Below are 18,716 nucleotides of genomic sequence, written 5' to 3' on the forward strand. Positions count from 1 at the left end.
ATAGGTAAACCGGTGCCACAAGTTGCCTCCCCCAAACTGCTTATATTACTGGGCACAGACCTAGGTTCATTAAACACAAGATCCCTGGTACATAATGGTGTCTCCTTTGGTCTTTCATGGATACAACTGTCAACTTGGATAGTCAGAGACATGGCAGCCTTCAGGGAACCAGGGGTCTCATACAGGATGAATGCGTCTTTTACTCTCTCAGCAAGACTCTGGTAAAAATTACCGAATCTGACGTACTTTGGATTCAGCCAGGGCAACATGGGCAGGATCAACATAAATGAGCCCTAAACTCTCAACCATCTGGAGTGATTAAGAACGGGGAGGGAGAGATAACGTGAAGGTTTGGTGGTCACCCTGGGAGGAGTAAGATACCTATCCGCACCCACTGTTCCTTGTTATCCGAGGAGTGTGGTTGAAGCCTAAAGTAAAATTTACAGGTCTCCCTAAAAACAACAGACTTGTCCTGACTTCAGGGAAACCTATCCAACAAAGCTAATTTAGGCTCAGGAGAAAACTGCCCTGGAGCAGTGGTCGCTAAACCTGGGGTCTATGAGGGAGACTACATTATCACTGAAGGCAGATCTGCCACCTCTAGCAACAGATTCTGCTGCTTCTCAACTAGAACAGCAACAAGGTCCATGGGAGACCGAAAAATGGTACTGCATTGATAATGTCATGGTACAAGTTGGATGCGATAGAGAGATAACGATCCACTGCTCCCAGAACCAGGCTTACCCTGAGAGGGGCATGACTAAGTGCCTACCCAGTCTTCCCCAGAGCCTCTGATGGTGAGGTTTGACTTATCTGATGATAGGCATCAAGAACCACTCTTGGGCAGCTGCTGGTTGTCGAGCTCCAGAAAGGGGGCTGGTTGGCGCAAGGTTAGAAGGGAGGAAAGAAAGCCTCTTGGGAAAGATAGGGACAACCTCTGCACCTTAAGGAATCCTGAATTCCCTGATGTCCCTAGATGGGTTGTTTCACCACGTTCCGATCCCTGTCTAGTGTGGAGGGCAGCAGGTACACTAGACCTGTTCTAGGTGAAAGACACAAAGGGAATAAAACAGACAGGGGTAACAGAGACAGCAATGGTACAAAACACAAAAAACGACATGATGGAGTAAAGGGAATGGATAAGTGAGGAAAATTGAAAAAAAGATAAAAAGGTAGGGAAAACACCACACAAATTTCCAAGCAGAACTCTCTGGCTACAGCACGATAAACTATTTTTTTGTCCACAGCGCACAGGTTCACACCAAGTACTACAGTAGGTATAGCTAAGCTATCACTGGGAACAACTCCCTGAGCTGAGAAGAGAGTATTTTTACTAGAGGTGAGTTGGGAAAGCAAAACAGCTAAGATAAGACTTTTCATCCCGAGTTAGGAGGCCAAATGAATTGATTAACCCTTGTAGCACCAAACCAAGGAGAATCTGCACAGCTAACTGAAAGGCAAAGCAGATTCAACCTATGCAAGTGCTTGTGTAGCCATGCGCTGTGATCTCCTGACATCTGAAATAGAGGGGACCAATCTCCGCTATGCCCTGGAACCCCCGTAACACCAAAAATCAAATAGTGCATTCTTCCCCTCTGAGACCTGCCATGTGACCAAACATTAGTTTTGACCACACATGGAATAATGACAAGTTCAGGAAGTTGAGTAATATATTTTGGGGGACAAATTTTTACTAAAGCTATTTTTTAGTGGAAAAAAAAATCTATTTTTAATTTATTTGATTCCGCTTTGCCTTTGTTCCGGTGCAACACCTGAAGGGTTAACAAATTTCTTGACAGCAGTTTTGAATAATTTGAGGGGTGCTGTTTTTGGTTTATAAAATATCACTTCTGGGGGCTTCCAATAAATAAGCCCCCAAAGTCACTTCAAAGCTCAAAAGGTGCATAAAAATATATGTAAATTTCCTTGAAAAGTAATGAAAATTGCTGCTAAATTTTAATTTCCTAAGAAAATAAACAAATATTTTAAAAATAATATTAACGTAAATCATTCAAAGTGAAGCATTACCTATTAACTATTTTGTGATATGGCTGTCTGGTTTAAGGGTTTAAACAGTGTGAAAATTGCAAATTGTTTCTACATTTACATCAAATTTATGATATTTTCATAGAAAAAATTGGCCAAAGTTTACTGCTATTATAAAATGCTGTGTGTCATGAAAAAACAAACAAACAATCTCAGAATCACTGGGAAATGTTGAATAATTCCAGAGATATTACCATTTAAACGTCAAATTTGAAAAATGGGGCTTGGTCATTAACGGGATTTCACACCCCAAACTATTTATATGCACATGTAGATCTTTCAAAGACAAGTCCAGCAATGTCTTTCCACCACCAGTTCCTCCAGTTCTGAGAAATCAGCGTTTGAATTCTTGTGGCAATGGTTATGGTAGATCTGATGCCTCCGTCAGTCCAGCTCTATTCGCCACCTCCTCCTGCTTGACTGATAGCCTCTATGCCATGTGATTTCTGGAACATGGACTTTAATGGTAAAGTGTTCAGTGCAAATCATGGGCAGAATGTGCATGTGATTCACAGATGTCTGAATAACTGTTAAGGGGTTTACAAGAAAACAAATAGGTACCCTTCATACACCACTTTACAGACATGCAAAGCAAAACCAGTACCAAGTTTTAACACACAATTATTCTATTTCTACTAAGGAAATACATAGGAAATCAATAAAAAAAGCTTCACTTATTCCATCTGGATCTCACAAATATAAGTCTGTATTGGTATGAGGCTGTGTTTACATGGTCTAGGATGGGAGAGTATGCACAAACTGCAGAGCATTGTGGCTTCAGTCAAATACAAAGATGCAAGCAAGTTCTAGAACCATACAATAGTCATAGCATAGGTCATATAAAATAGGTCACAATGGTTTTATAAAATATTAACTTACCAAGTGCATTGCCAGCGGTAACAGGAGCAGGAATATCCACAGATAGAAGTGGCAGATGTTATTAAACTGGCTGTCATGGGGGTCATGGTACCATCCTCCTGTCAATGCTGCCCAGACCCCTTGTCTGAATATCTGCAGAATGTGTGATCCCATCACTCCTGTAAACAGCACACCAGGAGCAGCTGACTGACTTCAGAGGAGTGAAGGAGATGCTGCAGGAGACTCACAGTGCGCATTCCCAGGGTTCATGCTTCCTTCCAGCCTGTGTTTCATGCAGCAGCTTCCAGAAGCTGATTGCTGATGAAGCATATTCCAGGGGCTGCTGCTGTTCTGCAGGTACAGAGCTGCAATATTCAGGATGACCACTAGAGGGCGGTCATGGTTATTTTCAGCATGGAGAGAAGCAATTGTCTTCAGATAAAGCTTTACTCACACATTTATCAGGATTTCTGACTGTGCATATCACAATTAGAAAAACATATTCACATGATATATGATAGGATATAAAGAGGCTACTTGATTGATTACAGAACATTGTAATTCAGACAAGTTAATGAAAAATGCTTAGAATATTTAGCTCATCATTCTAATCCGATCAGGGTTTGTCTATGTCATTTATGCAAAACATTTCTCACCATTTATATATTTTTTTAGAATTTTGGCTTGTGTCAGATACATAAAAAACAGTCAAAGTTATATCAAATAACCAGATTAGAATAAGGTCTGGCAGAGTGGAGGGTTTTTAAGTCATCATTAAACAATGTCTTGATTTTCGAAGAGGACAGCAGTGTAAGAGCATGTGCCCACCAGGAGCTGTGAGTTTTTCATGCTAAGTTTTGTTAAAAACTCAGCGTCTTACAGTTACAGCAAAGTGGTTTGGATTTATAAAAATCACCTGCACACTGTGCTTCTTTTTTTATTTTTTACTAAGTGTTAAGCCTCTTTCACATGTCCGAGCATTTAACGAAGCTGTATGACAGTCCACGTAGTAGGTCAGTATGTTTGTCCGTGTGTATATTCTCCGTGTGCTGTTCATGTGCTATCCGTGTGACATCCAGATAGCACACAGCCAGCATGAAGTTTACTTACTTTCCTACGGCACTGCTATCTCTGGTGCTGCTGCTGCTTCTGGGTCCATGGTCAGTACAGTGAATATTCATGAGCTTAATGAGCTCGCCCAGAAGCAAGTGTGACAGCAGCACTGGAGACAGTAGAGCTGGAGACAAGTAAGTATACAAATTCTTCATTTTTATGTGACACATGTTTTCTCCGTTAGGTGTCACACTGATGTCACATGGATCACATCAGTGTGAGGCCATGTGACATCAGTGCTGCCGGAGAAAAATGGACATATCGCTGTAAAAAGCACACGGCTTCATACGGACACACAGTCAGTATGAAAACACGGAAGTGTGCGCAAACACATTGAGTTTAATGGGTCTACATGTGTCCGTGTGTTACGAACCGGCGCAGCCATAGCTGCAAGCAGCTTGCTGCGGTTCCTGTTGCGCCCAGGTGCCGGCTGCCGTTCTTGGCCGTGCCTCGGGTCATCCAGTTGGCTGCTCCTTCCACCACGTCTAAGTGTGGAGAGTGGCGTGCGCCGATTTACCCCTGCCAGAGTCTAAGCCCGGTGTTTTGCCTAGTGAGCATGCTCAGCCTGATTGTGTTATGTCTGAGACTAAGTCCTCAGTTCAGGCTACTGAACATGCTCCCACAATTAACAATAACAGCCTCTTTGCACAGGTACTTGGACTTCGTGCTGTGTCTAAGTTCTGGGATGTGCCTACTGAGCATGCTCAAACTGATAGTCTGCTTTCTGAGCCTGTTGCTCAGGCTACTGAGCATGCTCAAGCACTTAGTGCATCAGAGGCTAGGTCCGGTAAGGACCTCACTGAGCATGTCCGTGAGGTGGCAGGCCCTGATAGGGCAGAGAGTGTCAGGTGTCCTGATGACGTGGCAACTCCGGACTGGCTCGCAGAGGCCCGCACGTATGATCTGGCACCTCACCATTGGTCGTCAGATGATGACTGGTGAAGTGTTTGAGACGTGGCTGCCATGAGGTCATCAATGACGTGGCGGTTCCGGATAGGTCGCATGTGACGTCACTGATGACATGGCACTCTGCTATTGGACCTTGGTGGTTCCACCCTGGGTTTGGGGCGGACCCAGGTTATAAAAGGGGCTGGAGACAACATGGAGGTGCGCAGTCTTCATTTAGAGTTCTTGGTGGCATAAGCCTTGTTGGAAGCGGTAGGTAGGGCTAGGCGAACGGTGCCTGTCACGCCAAGATTCGTGGCTCAGCACATGAGGGTCAGGCGCCATGCTTCCTTGCTACCGTTCCTGATGTGCTAGAGCAGTCCAGTGGCGTTAACTGGGCTGCGGCTGCTGCGTTACCTGTTCAGTTGTGCCTACTCCGCACACGGACAGAATACCTGTTGCGTCACCTGTCCAAGAGTGCCCTCTACGCACACGGACAGTGTACCTGCTGCGCCACCTGTCCGGTTGTGCTCTCTATGCGCACGGACAGCGCACCCCAGAACCCCTGTGAAGTTAACAGGGTGTTCCTGGATTGGGTGTGTGAACCCTATTATCCTCCTCGGCTTCCCAGTCAAATGCTACTGGTGTGACTACCTGGTCTGACGTGTCCTTTACACACGTGGCCAGTCGAGTGGTGGCCAGAAACGCTAATCAGAGGACCGCTCGGCCTGACGTGTCTTACACACATGGCCGACAGGGCGCTGTCGCAGCGGTCTTCTCGGTCAACGCTAACTGGTTACCATCCGGCCTGACGTGTTATCACACACGTGGTCGGAGTAGCGTCCGCTCCACCGAAACGCTAACTGGGTTGTCGTCCGGTCTGACGTGTCCCTACACACGTGACCGGTTCCTTGAGTTATCTCAGAGCCATGGAAAGTTTTTTTCAGCTCACCCGTAGTATTATTTCACCTGGCTCCAGGACCCAGAACGGTGCAGGGATATGAATTCCGTGTTCAGGAATATAAAGCAGCAAGTAGTGGAAATTCCTTTCCTGATCCAGCAACACGTCCGAGATAGATGTGAATTAAAAATTCATTTTATTGAAAAATTGTTAAAACACCAATCATCAGAATGACATCCAAAAAAATTTTTCTTTAAAAAGAAAGCGTCTTACGCGTTTCTGGCCATTGTGGCCCTTAGTCATAGACATATGTTATCCAAATGAAACACATAATGTATAGAAAAAAAAAAAAAAAAAAACCTCTTCACTTCCCAGAATGCTACATCCGGTCAAACATACACAGGTTAACCCAATTATGTCAGCAAGGCAGCAGCCTAATACATTGCAAAAAGGAGATCTTCCTGAATCAATTTAACCCTTTGGGATGTGCCAAATATAATTCATTAAATTCCATAAGATCCCATACAGGAAAAATTTATATCCATTAATCTCCATGGATTGACACTTTTCAAAGAAATGGATCAATTATGAATAATGATTACAAGCATAAGCATACCTGTATGCAATAAATACCGAAAGCTTTCAGAACAATAATCAACATATCAATATATATACATTAAATCACTTTTGATATTCATGCCCATTGGCATGCAGGTATTGTATGTCAAAATCCACCTGGCTTCCCTGTCCCGCAGTATCTGAATACGATCTCCACCTCTTCTAGGGGCTGGAATCTGTTCCACAGCATTCACTTTAAAGGAACTAACATCCCCATTGTGATTATATAAAAAATGCTGTGAAGCCCCTGACAAATTCCTAGAGGCGGGATTCATAATATCATATAAATGTTCCCCAATGCGTCTCCTTAAAGTGCGGCTTGTGGAGCCTACATACTGTTTGCGACATTTTTCGCAAGTTATAACATAAACGCAGTGATCTGAACTGCAGTTGATGAAAGAATTAATTTTATAGCGTTTCCCAGTAGTGGAATTAACACTCTCTTTGGTATTATACATATGAGAGCATGTCCCACACTGCTTTTTGCCGCACTTATAGGAGCCACATGTAGGTAACCAGTTTTTTATTGAACTGCATGCAGATTTTGCCAGATATGCATCACTTGGAGAGATAAGACTGCCAATTGTGGGGGCACGTCTAGAAACAAATCTGCAGCCTGTGTCCAGAATATTTTTAAGAGTTTTATCCACAGATAAAATAGGCTAAAACTTGCGTACAATCTCAGTAATTTTCCAAAAGCTATTACTATATTGGGTAGAAAATACTGGAACACTGTTCTGATTTGTTTTTTCCATAGGAATTTTCTGATTCAAATAGTGTGCTCTGGATTCAAGATTTACTTTAGTCTTGGCTCTATTAATCATTGCTCTATCATAACCCCTATTCCGCAGTCTACCATCAATGACCTCGCATTCTCTTATATAGGCTGTCTCAGTACTGCAAGATCTCCTGGCCCTAACATATTCCCCCACAGGTATATTCCTTACTATATGCTTAGGATGGTGGCTAGTCGCATAAAGAAGGGAGTTCCCTGATACATCTTTCCTGTAGAGCTCAGAGTTAACTCGTTTATTCACTGAGTCACCAACAAGAGTGAGATCTAAGAAGGAAATAGACTCCCGCTGGCTACAAGAAATAAATTTTAGATTGAACATGTTAGAATTAATGTACTTAAAAAACTCTGGTATGGCCGCTTCACATCCACGCCATATTATCAAAATATCGTCTATGAAGCGACCATACCAGAATATATCAGAAAGAAAAGGGTTCCAAGAGTTGTAAATGAACTGCTTCTCCCACCAATTCATGTAAATATTGGCTAGTGATGGTGAGAATTTTGCCCCCATGCTACAGCCACAGATCTGGATGTAAAACTGATTCAAAAAAATAAAATAATTATTTTTGAGCAAAAAAGAAATTATATCCAAAATAAATTCTTGTAATTCTTCCGAATAGCTTGTACAAACCAGCATCTGTTCTTGTAATGCAATTAAAGCCAAATTGTGGGGTATAGACGAATACAAAGCAGTAACATCACTACTTATCCATGAGTAGCCTTCTTGCCATTCAATTTCCTGCATTACAGTAAGAACATGTTTAGAGTCCCTGATGTATGCTGGAGAGGACTTCATAAGGGGCTGGAGTCTCTCATCCAGCCATGCTCCGATGTTTTCAAACAGGGACCCTATTCCAGACACGATTGGCCTAAAGGGTGGAGGAAAAACACCCTTATGGGTCTTTGGAAGTGCATGGAATAAAGGGATCCTAGATGTTTCAGGCACCATATACTCCAATTGTTTCTCAGTTAATAATCCCATGTCTGCACCTCTCTGCAGTAATAGTTGTAAGTCTGTCCGTATTCCAATAGTTGGATCACTATCAACTTTGCGGTATGTCCGTTCATCATTTAACATAAGCTGTAATTGTCCTTCATAGAGGCCACGGTCCAAGATCATCACTGAGCCGCCTTTATCTGAGTTTTTAATAATGATTCTATCGTTGGATTTTAATTTATTCAAGGCTGTTCGTTCCTGGACGGTCATGTTGTCATTATCCAGGATTCCACTATTAACCGCATGCAGCTTTTTAAGCTCCTCAAACACCACATGCTGATAATCATCCATGGCAGGAGATCTTGAAGCCAAAGGATAAAACTGCGGATTTGGCACTCTACTGGAAAAATCAGTGTCAGTTATTAAATCTAGATCTTCCCCACTGTTGGTGCTCAATGATTCCAAATTCTGCAAAGTAACCTGCTCCATAAACATTAAATTCTCAAATTGATTTGGGAACAACCTTCTCTCACTAGTATCATGATCTTCTATTTCTGGCTGAAAAAAATGTTTCTTTATAGTCAATTGCCTGACGAATTTATTCACGTCTTTGAAGGTGGAATATAAATCAAAGTTCCTACTTGGCACAAAATTCAGGCCTCTCCTGAGTACATTGGTTTCATCCTCAGAAAGAATAGTAGCTGATAAATTGAGAACTGTGAATTCATTGCCATTTTTCACTTGCGATTCCTGAACGAATAACCATGAGTTTTTATTTGGTTTATTTGGTTTTATTTGGTGAATTTTTAATTCACATCTATCTCAGACGTGTTGCTGGATCAGGAAAGGAATTTCCACTACTTGCTATCTCAGAGCCATCCAGCTCTATAGTCTCCGCCTAACCCACAGGGTGCCAGCAGCTCCATTACCATCTGGAGCACGGTGGGCCCCGACTGGCGATTGGGATAAATACCCCTGGTCCTAATCTGCCGGTCCCCCCGTAACACCGTGTCTCCAGTACGTGCGGAAACGGACGTCACACGTTCTAGAGATACGGATGTGTTAAGGAGGCCTAAACTGACCTGCGAAGCGTGTTTCAAATCCACAATTTCTCTTGTGGGTACACTGAGCTTTATGTGTAGATTTTCCTTATAAACTTACATTAAATACTTAAAATCTGGAAAAACAAATCCAGAAAAAATAAAGCTATTGGTTGCCATAATAAGATATAAATATTATTGATAATGTATTAAAATCATAATTTAAAATACAGCAGTGGTTCTAAATAAAGGGATCAAACAGCCGCACCACAATTTATGATGAGGTATTACAGTATATGGACAGAACTCAATAGTTACACTTGCAACACTTGAAACAATTTCATAAACAATCAATAAGGTGCAAATAGTATATAAAGTGCAGACTGCATTATGTAATTTTTTTGCATTATTATTATTTACGGTAATTGCACTACTGTATGTAAAAGGATTTGTTATAATTAACCCTTTCACGACCGGCCGATTTTTCGCTTTCCGTTTTTTTTTTTCGCCATTCTTTTTCTGAGAGACGTAACTTTTTTATTTTTCAGTCAATATGGTCATGTGAGGGCTCATTTTTTGCGGAACGAGCTGTACTTTTAAATGAAACCATCAGTTTTACCATATTATGTACTAGAAAATGGCAAAAAAATTCCAAATGCTGAAAAATTGCAAAAAAAGTGCGATAGCACTATGGTTTTTGAGATATTTTATTCACTGTGTTCACTATATGGTAAAACTGATGTGTGGGTGTGATGCCTCAGGTCAGTGCGAGTTCGTAGACACCAAACATGTATAGGTTTACTTTTATATAAGGGGTTAAAAAAAAATCGGAAGTTTGTCCGAAAAAAGTGGTGCACGTTTTACGCCATATTCCGTGACCCGTAGCGTTCTCATTTTTCGGGATCTTAGGCTCAATGACGGCTTATTTTTTCCGTCTCGAGCTGACGTTTTTAACGGTACCATTTTTGCGCAGATGCTATGTTTTGATCGCCTCTTATTGCATTTTGCGCAAAAGTTGTGGTGACAAAAAAACGTCGTTTTGGCGTTTGGAATTTTTTTGCCGCTACGCCGTTTACTGATCAGATTAATTGATTTTATATTTTGATAGATCGGGCGTTTCTGAACGCGGCGATACCAAATGTGTGTATATTTTTTATTTTTTTAACCCTTTAATTTTTAATGGGGCGAATGGGGGGTGATTTGAACTTTTAGGTTTTTTTGTTTTTTTTTAATTTTTTAAAACTTATTTTTTTACTTTTTTTTTTTATTTTACTAGTCCCCCTAGGGGGCTATTGCGATCAGCATTCCGATCGCTCTGCAGTATCTGCTGATCACAGCTGGAAGGCTGTAAACAGCAGATACGCTGTCTTTCTCTTTTGCTGTGCTCCGGGCACAGCGAAAGTGAAACCAATTCATGTGTAGTACAGGAGTCATCACATGACCCTGTACTACCATGGCAACTATCGGGAGTCACGTGATCGCGTCACGTGACTTCCGGTTTCGGCGGTAAGTAACACTTTACCGCGATTGCGCTTATAATGGCGCTGTCATGTATTGACAGCGCCATTATAAGGGGTTAATCGGCACGAGCAGATAACGATTCTGCTCGTGCCTAGCAGGCACACATCTCAGCTGTGAAAATCAGCTGAGATGTGTGCCGATCGCGGCATGCTGCCGCCGGAGGACCGCGGGCAGTAAGATTATGTCATTTAGGACGTAATTTTACGGCCCGCGGTCGTTAAGGGGTTAAGGTGCGCTCATACGAGCGTGAAAATCGGACGAGTGCAATGCGAGAAAATCTCACATTGCACTCTGACCAATGTTAGTCAATGAGGGAGAGCAGTTGGTCAGCTTTTATCACATCCAGATTCTGGATCCGAGAAAAATGGCAGCATGCTGTGATTTTCTGCTACAGTCATATCACTCGCACCCATTCAAGTGAATGGGTGCGAGAGATACATCGGACTGCACTCGGATGTTATCCCTGTGCAGTGCGATATACACACAGGATGAAAATGGAGGAGATGGGGGGGATTAACCCCTCCCTCTCCTCCGCAGCGCCAGTCCTCAGTTTCACAGCTGTGACCTGATTGCAGGATCGGATCACAGTTGCATGACACTCGGCTCACGCTCGCAGCAGAGCCTGAGCCGAGGGTCATTAGCATATCACATCCAATGCTCTCGCATATGGGCGGCACGATGGCTCAGTGGTTAGCACTGCAGTCTGGCAGCGCTAGGGTTCAAATCCCACCAAGGACACCATCTACAAGGAGTTTGTATGTTCTCCCCATGTTTGCGTGGGTTTCCTCCGGGTACTCCGGCTTCCTCCCACTCCTCAAAGACATACAGATAGGGACTTTAGATTGTGAGCCCCAATGGGGACAGTGTTCCTGATGTATGTAAAGCGCTGCGGAATATGTTAGCGCTATATAAAAATAAAGATTTGATTTTTTTTTTTTCATCAGATGCCATACACTCGTCTGAGTCCAGCCTTATAGTAACTATTGCAATGTGCCCAGCATATGTCGCGGGCGGGGAGGGGACGCTGCGCTCACCACGCTCGGGTCCGGCACTGCTTGCTGCTCGGTGGCTCGAGTGGTGGGTCAGATCCGGGGACTCGAGCGGCGCTCCTCGCCCCTGAGTGAAAAGGGGAATGGTTTTGGGGATTTATTGTCCGTGACGCCACCCACGGTTGTGGTGAGGTTGTGACACCACCGCTGCTCTGGATGGGGATCCCGGGAGCAATGACAGGGAGCAGCCCGGATGTTGTTTTTTTCCCCTCCATGGGTAAGGGGGTCGGTTGTCCCAGTGCCCGGTGAGGGAGGAATGGCAGGTGGGTTACGGGGCCTGGTGAGGTGCAGGGTCGCGGGGGCAGCGCGGTGCCGCACAGCACAGTGGTACTCACTCAGCCAATGATGAATGCAAAGTCTCCGGTAAAACAAACGGCTGGATGGACGGGTCCCACAGACGGCTGTGGTGGTTCTTCTCCCGGTAGGTTGGCGGTGACTGCCTTTCCCTGCACCTGTGTTATGTTCTCGGTTCTGGTGGCTTTCCACCGGTAACCCGCTCCCCAGCTTGGATGGATGCTGAGGGAGCCCCTTTTGCCCGCAGGCTCTGGCCCTTGGAACTGTAGCCTTGGCGGTGACTGTATTTCCCTTAACGGTTTGAGCGGTTGCCTTCAATCGGGTCTTGACTGCTGGGAAACCCCGGAGGTTCCCTTCGCTAACGGATTTGACCGGTTTTACGGCGACTCCAAGCCTGGTCGGGGTCCGTAGGCCCTGCCGAATGGTGCTGGCTTCTCTTCGCTCCCCGATCCGGTACCGGCGGGCCACCGCCCGTCCCCGGTCCTTACGGTTCACGTCAATCAGCCTCTCCTGCAGACGGTCACCACCGTCTGCCAACCTTGCTGTATGTGCCCGGGCCACGCACCCGGACACGGTCAGTCTGCTCCACTACCACTTCACTCTTCAACTCTCCAACTGCACTGTACTACTCTCTCCTCCTTTTCCCGCCTCCAGGACTGTGAACTCCTCGGTGGGTGGGGCCAACTGCCTGGCTCCACCCACTGGTGTGGACATCAGCCCCTGGAGGGAGGCAACAAGGATTTTTGTCTGACTTTGGTGTGCCTAGCCGGGGTGCGGGGTGTGTTGTTGCAGTACCTGTGACGACCTGGCTTCTCCAGGGCGCCACATTCCCCGTTAGTAAAATGCAGTCCGTCCGCGGGCTGCCCGTCCATCACCGTTTTTTTTTTTTTTTTGTTAACTGCAAAAGAGTAAAAAAAACATTTAAAACACAAACATTTTTAGTCAAATTTCCCATAACGGGAGGCACATTCCTAAACGTTGCTAACGGTATATGTTCATTAAACGGTACGGCTTCCGCTCTTCTCCCACCCAAACAACCTGGCCCTGATAATGCCCCTAAGAAGTGGGCAGCACCCCTTGACCCCAGTCCAGAACCAAGCTGCCTGAGCGGGTACGGTCTCTTTCAGGGGACCCGCGTCCATGGGGACCCCTGAACCCCCGGAGGATCGCCACCGGTTAACGGTAGTGGCGGGCCTGGGCCATCTATTTCCTCCAGGCCCATCCTCCAAACCTGCCTCTCCGGAGGCGGTAATGGTTTAAGCCAGATATTTACATCCCACAAGTTTGTGGTTGCCCTGCAAGTTCTCGGGCTTGTCTGTAAGTAGTTCCTTACGCAACGGTTGCAGAAAGTCCCTACGGGGACTAGTTACTGGCAACGGCCGGTTCAATCACGGCTCCAATCAGATAACTTCTTCGGTTGATTCAATCTTATCATTCAAACACTTTTAACACGGTACTGGTGGTCCCAACGGGGACAACTGCCGGCAACGGTGGACCGCTGACTCACTTCAAATCCACGGTGTTGGCCGGAGGAGGGGGCTGGGCTGGTATTCGGGCCTCTTGACTGCCCCTCAGCTTAGCGTCCAGAGCAAACCAACCCCTCTCCCCGCAATACCTAGTGTACTGGACCAAATCCCCCGGCATCACGTTGCGGCCCGGGTGGGCCTCCGGCAGATGGGCATTGACGTCCCGTCGGGCTATAAAGACTTCAGCCTCCAGGCCCGGCTCATATATGAAGCCGTACCCCTGACGGACGTCAAACCTCCTCACTTGCCCCTCATAGATTGGGCCCCGTACGCGGAAGGTGGCCTGGCGGAGGCTCTCCTTTTCTCTAATCGTGCGGGCTACCAGCTCGGGCTAGCCGGAATTTTTTTTCCCTACCCCAAAAATAGCCCTAGTTGCAGTTCAATAATGAAGTGTCCATGCAGCTAAAAAAGTTAAAGAATACTGCAGGACACTTCATTAAAGAAAGCAGACACCTCTTAAAGAGAGAAGACAGATCCCACAATGGTACTCACCAGACTCCGATCGGGACACTGTGGAGGAATGCATTGAGGACTTGCAATGGAAAGCACACACACACACATTCGGTGATATCATACTGCTCCATTGCCCCAGGACGCAGTGGAGAGAGAGGACCTTCGGTGGAATGCATTGATGTGTTCCACCGCAGGTCCTTGCATTCCACAGTTTCCCAGGTCCCCCTGTTGGCAGTAGAAGCAGTACAGTATCACCAGATGTTTGTGTATGTGTGTGTGTCAGGTTACTGTGATCTGATGTGTTTGTGTGATTACCGGCCAGAAGCATGGGAGGACAGCTGTGGAGCACACAAGGACCTGCTGGGAGCGCCCAATGTTCGGTGTCTGGTAAGTATGATTCTCCTGGGGGGTGTCTGCCTTTTTCTTTTAGGTAAACTTACCCTCAACCCGTGCTTCTCTACAAATAAGCTCTACCCCGAATTAAAGCCCTAGCACATTTTTCAGTGTAAAAAATAACATAAAACAGTGTCTTATTTTCGTGGGAAACACAGAATGACATACCAAAAAGAGACAAAAAAACGTGATAAAAATGTATGTAAAAAAAACACAAAAACTCGTAAAAAAACATAAGTAACCAAATTTACATTATCGGTGCACGAAGGGTGCACAGATTCTGCAACATCAAAAATTCACCAAATACTCATCATGGGGACATAGTTTTAATGCTAATTCTGATTAACATATCATAAATCAGAATCAGACACACTGACTAATGCAATTCGGCTATTCAGATGGCAGACCCCCCCCTATACAGATTAAAGGCCCTGTCTCACACACACACACACACACACACACACACAAATCTTTGGCAGATCTGTGGTTGCAGTGAAATCATGGACATATTGTTCCATTTGTACACAGCCACAAACCTGGCACTGATTGTCCACAATTTCACTGCAACCACAGATCTGCCACAGATTTATCTCTGTGTGCGCGCCAGGGACTTAAGTGTCTGTATGAATAAAATAAACCAACAGACGTGGATTCAGTCTGTGCTGCTGCTTTCAAATCAAAATTCAGGAAGTGAAGAAAGTGGTTTATTGTCAATGTGTTTGAAAGTCAATCTTGCCTGTGAGATAGGAGTCAGATTGGCTTTGAAACACGTTGACTATAAACCACTTTCTTCAATTCTTGTCCTGGATCTTCATTTGAAATCAGCAGCACAGACTACAGCCGCTTCCTTGGTTTACTTCTATGTTACTTCTATGTACACTCATGTATACTGCAGAGGCTGAGAAATTGGTCTGACATTTGTGATGTATCACACAACACCACCAGGGGGAGCCCATCAATGGCAAACTATATGTGGCTAAGACCCTATTGTGCTGTGCATATGTAGCACCCACGGGGCAAGGGGTTAAACTTGTTACTCGTCACCGGACCGGTGATGTCGGGTCCAGGGGTGTCACGGGTGGCCCTGCCCAGTTTCGTGGCTCCGGGGCGTACAATAAGAGGGATGGATGAGGGAAAGGATGAGGGTAGTAGTGGATGACGGTGAGGAGGATTTGTCTCGTGACACCACCTGCGGTATGCGGCCAGCGAATTAGCCACTGCTGCTGTCGTTATCCTCCGGGGCAGATGGTTGTAGCAGCCGAGATGGTTCTGCTCCCCACAGGTGGAGCGGGCCTTGAGGAGGATGATGAGGGGAGTGGTAATGGCGGTTGGCGCTGAGGCGTGGGGCACCAGCGCCAGCAATCAAAAGGCTGAGTCAGTGGATGCGGTTCCAGGTGTCTTTACTCACTGTTCCAGTGCTGTTCCGGAGTACCGGCCACCGCCATGGTGGGCTCCAGCCAATCCCGCTCAAGGTAGAGGTAGCCATTGGTATTTTGAAAGTGTCCTTTCTAAAGCCCGCTACACACGCTTCAATATATCTCACAATCCGTCGTTGGGGTCAAGTTGTAAGTGACGCACATCCGGCATCGTTTGTGAGGTATCTGCGTGTGACATCTAAGTGCGATCAGGATTGAACGCAAAACCGTTGACAGCTCAGCTGATCGCGCTACTCACCTCAGTTGCTGCGTGGAGGTGAGAGGAGCGGCGGTGAGTAGCGCGATCAGCTGAGCTGTCACTGAGGTTACCCGGGGCCACCGCTGGATCCAGTGACAGCGGGTAACCTCAGTGACAGCTCAGCTGATCGCGCAGCTGTCTTCAGTTGCTGCGTGGAGGTGAGAGGAGCGGCTGTGTCTGCTGCAGCTCCGGTCACCTCCATGCAGCAGAGCTGGAAGCGAGGCTGGACCATCCTGGATTACGCCGGACATGGAGGGCATTTTTGGGGCTGATTAAAGTGGTTAACCAGGGTATTTGTTTGTGTTTTTTATTTCTAATAAAGGATTTTTTCGGGTGTGTGTGTTTATTTACTGTAATTTACAGATTAATCATGGAAGGTGTCTCATAGACGCCTGACATGATTAATCTAGGACTTATTGGCAGCTATGGGCTGCCAATAACTCCTTATTACCCCGATTTGCCAACGCACCAGGGCAAATCGGGAAGAGCCGGGTACAGTCCCAGAACTGCCGCATATAATGTATGCGGCAATTCTGGGGGCTGTTGGCTGAAATTGTTAGGCTGGGGGGGCTCCCCATAACGTGGAGCTCCCCATCCTAAGAATACCAGCCTTCAGCCGTATGGCTTTATCTGGCTGGTATTAAAATTGGGGGGACCGCACGCCGTTTTTTTTAATTATTTAATTATTTATTTCACTGCACAGTATAGACACGCCCACGGCTGCTGTGATTGGGTGCAGTGTGACACCTGTCACTCAGCGTGGGGGCGTGTCTCACTGTAACCAATCATAGGCGCCGGTGGGCGGGGAAAGCAGGGAATACGAGATTGTTTAATGGGCGGCCGGCTTTTTCAAAACAGTAAAAGCCGCCGGAGCAGTGTGAATGCCGTGCAGTGCCGCGCTGGGGATCGGGGATCGGTGAGTATGAGAGAGGGCTGCTCAATTCAGTTACTCAGGAGTTTAGCGGTCACCGGTGAGTCCTTCACAGGTGACCGCTAATCAGGACGCGACACAGACAGAACCGCAGCATGACAATGAAGTCGGGTGAAGTTCACCCGAGTTCATTCTGACAGTGCGGCTCTGTCTGTGTCTGCTGTCATCTGCCATTCAGCTCTGCTACATGGCTGTCTGTGTCTGCTGTCAGCGGCCATGTAGCAGAGCTGAATGGCAGATGACATAGTAAAAACGCATCCCTACACATTACACACGCTTGGCAAGTCAATAAATAAAAAAAAAAAAAAAAAGGTGCCCAATGCATACGTCACAGAACACATGATCTAAAGGATCGCACACTAAATTGATCAATTTAACATAGACTACTAACGCTCGTGTGACAGCAAATGAACGACCTACGTGCAATCTCATAAGATCCCATATGCAACCTGGTCGTGTCACATCGCAAATGCGATTGTACAACTAATTGCAACGTGTAAAGCAGGCTTAAGAGATGCCCCTCCAGCAGTGAGGCTCCTAAGCTGTATTAAAAGTGTAAATGTGGAAACACCGGTTATTAACCCCCTTCTTACCCGAGATTAATACTGCAGCTTAAATGAGCTGCAGTACCCTATGGCGACTGAAGCCTCAGGGGCGCCACATTCCCCCACGGCAAATGGCAGCACTCCCGGGCTGCAATCAAACAAAGTTAGTACACCACAATTTTTTTAGTTGTAATAAACAGGTAAACATTCTTCCCTTTATGGGAGGCACCATCACATTAATGTTTCAAACATTGAAACAGTTACCGGACAGCAGTATCATCAATGCAAAAAAAATCAACATTTGCATATGAAAACAGTTATTCTTGCTTGGCTGCTGGTGGTGCCAGAGGGCTGGTACCAGCCCACTGGCTTTGGGCACTCAAGGGACATCCTCGGGCAAAGTGTTCAGCCTGCTTACAACAGCACCTAACTGGTATGATGCCAACAGGATTAGAAACAGGATCTCCACCCGGGACTACTCTCAGCCAGCAAGTCGGTACACCTTTCCCCAAAGGCAGGATCATGACCCCCTCACTCTCGGTCCCATCACAGTTCTCTGGGTGATGAAACTGCCAGCACTGGGCCTCCAAAGGACCCGGGTGGGCCGAAGGTGTCATCGTGAAAGTCTCAGGGTATGGTTTAGACAGATCACAAAGTCCGTCCCCCCGACACTCAGTAGGGGCGCTTCCTCTGAGCACTGTGGTGCCTATTCCTCTCCCGAAGTGCAGCAGTCCAGGTGTCACAGGCGCAGTGTTTGGGGTAAGCTGGCCTTCTGTCCTCATTGACAGGGTCTTTCCTTCTGGGTTGGTAGCACTCACCTCCAGCAATGGGGCCTCTGTTCGCGCTCAAGGCTCCACCCACAAAAACATGCCCCCTCATTTCTCGCTGTGCACAAGTAATGGCGACTGTCTTTTCAAGAGATACAGTTTAACACAGTTCTGTAAGGCACACAGTACCTGTTTTGCCTGGGCACGTTATCCTGTTCGTGATGCCAAGTTGGAGAACCCATGGGGGAAGGGGTAAAACTTGTTACTCATCGCCGGGCTGGTGATGTCGGGTCCGGGGATGTCACGGGTGGCCCTGCCTGGCTTCTTGGCCCCGAGGCGTACAATAAAAAGGATGGATGAGGGTAGTAG

General features: G+C 46.1%; 1 protein-coding gene across 1 annotated transcript in view; it reads right to left on the reverse strand.

Annotated features, from left to right (window-relative positions):
- PCNX2 (pecanex 2) overlaps positions 1-3,197 on the reverse strand; it is a 1,407,555-nt gene extending 1,404,358 nt beyond the window's left edge. The window contains exon 1 of the mRNA XM_075339694.1: positions 2,926-3,197. Coding sequence (XP_075195809.1) covers positions 2,926-3,078 — 153 coding nt within the window. The 5' untranslated portion in view covers positions 3,079-3,197. The remainder of the gene's footprint in view (positions 1-2,925) is intronic.
- Between the last annotated feature and the right edge of the window lie 15,519 nt (positions 3,198-18,716).

The sequence above is a fragment of the Anomaloglossus baeobatrachus genome, chromosome 3 (genome assembly GCF_048569485.1).
Source record: "Anomaloglossus baeobatrachus isolate aAnoBae1 chromosome 3, aAnoBae1.hap1, whole genome shotgun sequence".
Classification (NCBI taxonomy): Eukaryota; Metazoa; Chordata; class Amphibia; order Anura; family Aromobatidae; genus Anomaloglossus; species Anomaloglossus baeobatrachus.